At 36.0% G+C, this 4689-nt stretch overlaps 1 protein-coding gene across 2 annotated transcripts; it reads left to right on the top strand.

Annotated features, from left to right (window-relative positions):
* Positions 1-308: 308 nt before the first annotated feature.
* On the top strand, positions 309-2929 carry LOC106755763 (transcription factor TCP5). Of its 2 annotated transcripts, none has more exons than XM_014637976.2 (2): positions 309-892; positions 1434-2929. In XM_014637976.2, the coding sequence occupies exon 2, from the start codon at positions 1487-1489 to the stop codon at positions 2609-2611; it is 1125 nt and encodes a 374-aa protein (XP_014493462.1). In that variant the 5' UTR covers positions 309-892; positions 1434-1486; the 3' UTR covers positions 2612-2929. The 2 variants fall into 2 exon arrangements, with proteins under 2 accessions (XP_014493462.1, XP_014493461.1); XM_014637975.2 differs by having other exon boundaries at positions 309-991.
* Positions 2930-4689: the final 1760 nt, after the last annotated feature.

Below are 4689 nucleotides of genomic sequence, written 5' to 3'. Positions count from 1 at the left end.
TGGATGCTTTTTAAGACCTAAGTTGGTCCCTCATCTACAGCGCAGCTACCTATGATCTATAATCTAATCCAACTGATCACACTCAAATACTATACACCACATCTTTTGAAACTGATTATGACTCTAGTTGAATTTCTTCCACTCTTGTTTCTGCTATAATCTTATAGTTTATCATCTTAATTAAGAATATTTTCCTATACGAATAATTCTAAGATAAATAGGGATTTCATTCTTATAAATATTCTTAGTTTCACTCTTGGATGTTCTTGCTTTTAATACATTATTTCTTTAGATAATGCTATGTGGAATTCTCTTTGTTTCCTTTACAACAGTGCGAATTTGTTGATAAAGATACATGTGGTTGAACATAAAAGTGTAAAACCTGCTTTCTTCTTCTTCTTCTTCTTCTTGTTCTTCTTTTAGTTTTATCTTGTGAATAAAATATCTTTATAAATGGATTTGAAGGTAATCTTTTTTCTCTGTATTTTCATCCTATCGTTCTCCCTTTTTGCCGGCAGTGTTTAGTCCGATATTGAAGCTTGCATTAGTGTGTTTTCCAACACTCAATTGAATAATTATAATGATAACAGTTAATGATTAAGCAAGTGATTGTTCAGTATGAGGTATGAGCAGATCGAGGAAATTAACACTGCCAGTTTGCTTACGCGTCATTTCCAAAGGATGCCACGTGATCAATGATCATTTACTCTTTACATTTAAATGCTAAAAGTTGAATGCTATAAGACTCACAACTTCACTACTCAGTTCATAAAATTCTTAATCGTAGAGTGAATTTTGGCCTTTGAGATAATAGGTTGAAATCCAAGGTTGGGGTCATCTGCTCAAATAATTAACGTTTAGGTGCTCGTTTCGGAAAGACTTCAATTTTAGGGTATTTCTATATCCTTTCCCTTTCATTTCTTCTCTTTCTAGGTTATGGTGGAAGGCATAGAACAGAATAACCACATAGCATCCACACTTTTTCTCTCGTGTAAGTTGGTTCTTGCCATTTTATTTCTAACTTAAGCCTTGTGCTTCTCATTCTTCTATTTTCACTCAAATCCTATTTTACATATTCAACTTCCACGGCTATTATTTTTGCTCCAAGCTACCAATTGAGTAAATAGAGTCGTCCTCGCTTCAATTTTCAACAGCAGTGGAGTCAAATGGAAAAACTGACTCCAGTTTGCAGAACTTTAATTTTTTTTTGGAGATCACAGCTTCCAGAACCTCTTTTTGCTCTCTAATTATGATCTTCTGTTTCTTTCTCTTACTAACTACCGAAAATGAGAATATTTTCTTAGTCAAGAATGCAACAACTTTTGAATAATCTTGTTGTCAGTTTTACCACCGAAACTGTGTAATAATATCACAAAAGGGTTTCTCTTTCCAATACCAATGCATAAATTTTTTCTTTTTATTTTTTGTGTCAGGTGGGAGTTGCAGCGCGCCATATATATACTGAAGAGAAAGATGAACTGAGTAGATGATGATGATGGGGAGTTCAAGAGAAGGTCAACAAGCGAAGCAAGAAGGTGGCGCCATTAATATTGACAAGTTTTCCAAGGCATCCTCCAGTACAAGACAATGGTCAGCGTTTAGAAATCCAAGAATTGTGAGAGTGTCACGTTCTTTCGGAGGAAAAGATAGGCACAGCAAGGTTTGCACCATAAGAGGGTTGAGGGACAGAAGGATTAGGCTCTCAGTGCCCACAGCAATTCAGCTATATGATCTTCAGGACAAGCTTGGGCTGAACCAACCAAGCAAAGTGATAGATTGGTTGCTTGAAGCAACTAAACTTGACATTGACAAGCTTCCTCCACTTCAATTCCCTCAGGGTTTTGGTCAATTTCATCATCCACAAACCCTACTCCCCTTTCATGATTCAAGTTCCTCTCAGCTTTCTCTCGGACCCTTCGGTGAATCTAGCTCCTCATTTGTAAGGGATGGTGGGGTTCAAAACTCCATGGCAAAGTCAAGGTATTGGGACAGCATAGATTCAATATCAAGATTGAAAGGCAAGGAAGGTGAAAAGGGCAAGTGGGTCAAAACAAACGAGGATGAAAATCAAGAAGATGATGTTGTTGGAAGCTACAGCAACTTGCATGCATCTACTCAGAGGCTTTTCCCTATGGGTAGTGGTACCACCACTACTCACTCACTTTTACCTGGTTTGTTAAACAATACCATGCCATATAACCCCTACAACGCTGAGCCTTCTGGTTTGTCGTTATCCCAATTTGGAGGCCATGGCTTGTTTCCTTCCCAGCAGGTAGATCCCGGTCCAAGCAGTGCAAATGGTGTTCAATTCCCATCTTCTTTGGCATTACCTTCATCTGCTTCTCAATTTTTCCTTGGTTCATCTTCTGCTACACCACCAATGTTCACTACCTATGCTCCATTTCTTACACCCTCACTTGACAATGATCCTAGACAGTTCAACCACATTCAGTTCTTGAACTCAGCTTCTCAAATCTTGCCTCATCCTCTCATTCCATCTCTTCACTCCTTGAATCCACATGTCAGACCCTTCCCAGCAACACCCTTTAGTTCAAAGCTTTTGGAGTCAGATAGCATCCGCAGCCAACATGATAAGGATAGCTCTTCTTGAGTCTCCTCACCATTGTTCTTTCCCAGGTGTCAGATTGTTGCCTCTAATAAGCAGGCAGCAACGGATGTGAGCAGATCCTTCATAGAAATCACTCAAGAATCTAACTCACGTTATATTTTATACACTTGAACCAAGGTGAGTACATGCACGTTTGTAGGTATGGCAATGCTAGCTATACATATGGGATGAATATTTTGTATTTGAATCTTTCTTATTTCAGTTATAGGTACCTTGTTGAGAAACCATTCTGGGTACACGTTAGAATAAGTACCGAACTAAATGAAGGAGTTCTCTTTTTTTCTTCTATGCATATATATGAATTACATCATTTAATTTAATTTAATTTATGCAGCACAAAAAATCACGGTCACTTTAGTTATTAGTTTGCAGTGCAGTGATCCAAGCTAATTCAATTACCAATGTGCTATAGCTTCAAAGGGTTAAGTCATAATTTTCTTTTGATCACAACAAACATCTGACATTGAATAATGCATACGATCGATGGATGTAGCTTGAAAGGATGACCTTAAAATAAAGTTGAAGAACAAATGTACGTACGATGTCCTTGAGTATGGGTTATAATAATTACATGTTATTATTTCTTATCTTTTCTTTGACCTTTCAATTTAAAATATTCTTCACCAAAAAATATCAGCATCCACTTTTTGCTGTTAGCTGGAGGGACACAGACACAGAGAGAGATAACATGTGAACACTGATAATCTCCCTTGTGTATTATGATGAACAGATCATGAAAATCTTACAATTTTACTTAGAATTAATTTTAAGGGTAATGTATTTGATTGAGAAATAATCCTCAGATGAAGTTCACACACACTCTAACATTAAAGGGAAAAGGTAACTTAACAGTTTTTGTGGGCATTAGTTGATTAAGCTTTACAAAAAAAAAATGAATTTTACCTGAATGAAGAGATTGATAAAGTATATGTAAAGTTAGCTGATACTTATCTTTACGTGGTGTTTGTTAGGTTAGGTAATTGGTCTTGTATAATTCTATCACTTTTGTTTCAATTATTTTAGTGCTGCTTTGAAATAAAGAACCCCTCACACAAATTGGGTTCTTTTTGCATTTGACAAAAGAGCTGCAATCACTGACACATGTTATTTCCAGAGCTAACATCAACTTATATGAATTACTTTTACATGAACGTATAGGGATCACTTTTATTTGGAAGGCAACAATACCTTGGAAACTTTTATGGATGGTGTTGGTAAGGTACATAAACCTTGTTGCAACAGTAGTCATGGTCGGTTTTTCTCGCTGCATGTTTTGTCATAAACCTGTTCTAGTTCCAGGATGCATGATTTCTTTCCTTTCTACCTAAATGTCTATACATGACAGATTGAAGAATGTGAAAAGATTAAAAAATATTGTGCCTTGTTGGTGGTGGTACGTATATGGAACATATAAAGTTACATGTTTCATTTAGTGTACATATATATAAATAGCAGTCACAATACCGTGCTATATAATTAACACGCTATCTGAGTGATGAATTGTTAATAAATGTGTACTGTGTTTGTCCTTGTGCATTAACATATATATGGTAACATTCAGAAGCTAGATAGTAATGCAACCTAATCATGAATCAAAGTAGGTACGAATATTGAATATTGTTGAAGTATATGGTGAAAAGAAGTGTCTAATTATATGCAAACTCAATCAGAAACAACTAACTTTTGATGTTTTTGGATGATTATACATATATATACATAGATATGTGATTTATTCTGAATGCATGGAGCTAGCAATGCATGCCGACCTAGTGCATGTGAAGGTCTGCAACAAACACTTAGTAATTAAAGATAAGCTGAGCCTTGGTGATGCAACCTAGCATGTACAGGCTAAATATGGTAATATGGAAAAGGAAGAGCAAGAATATTGGTCCAAATTTTTGTAAAGAAATAAACAGATATTGATATGTTTGATGTGTTGATAATTGAAAAAAGTGAAGAAAAAATGAAAAGAAAAAGCTGAGAAGATGCATGCTAGAGTCCAAAGGTGTGCATAGATGTGTGTGAAGAAATGCAGAGCGTAGGAGAGCGTAATGGACAAA

Source organism: Vigna radiata, chromosome 2 (genome assembly GCF_000741045.1).
Source record: "Vigna radiata var. radiata cultivar VC1973A chromosome 2, Vradiata_ver6, whole genome shotgun sequence".
Lineage (NCBI taxonomy): Eukaryota > Viridiplantae > Streptophyta > Magnoliopsida > Fabales > Fabaceae > Vigna > Vigna radiata.
The sequence above is the reverse complement of the archived record's forward strand: the minus strand, read 5'-3'. Positions and strand labels throughout refer to the sequence as shown.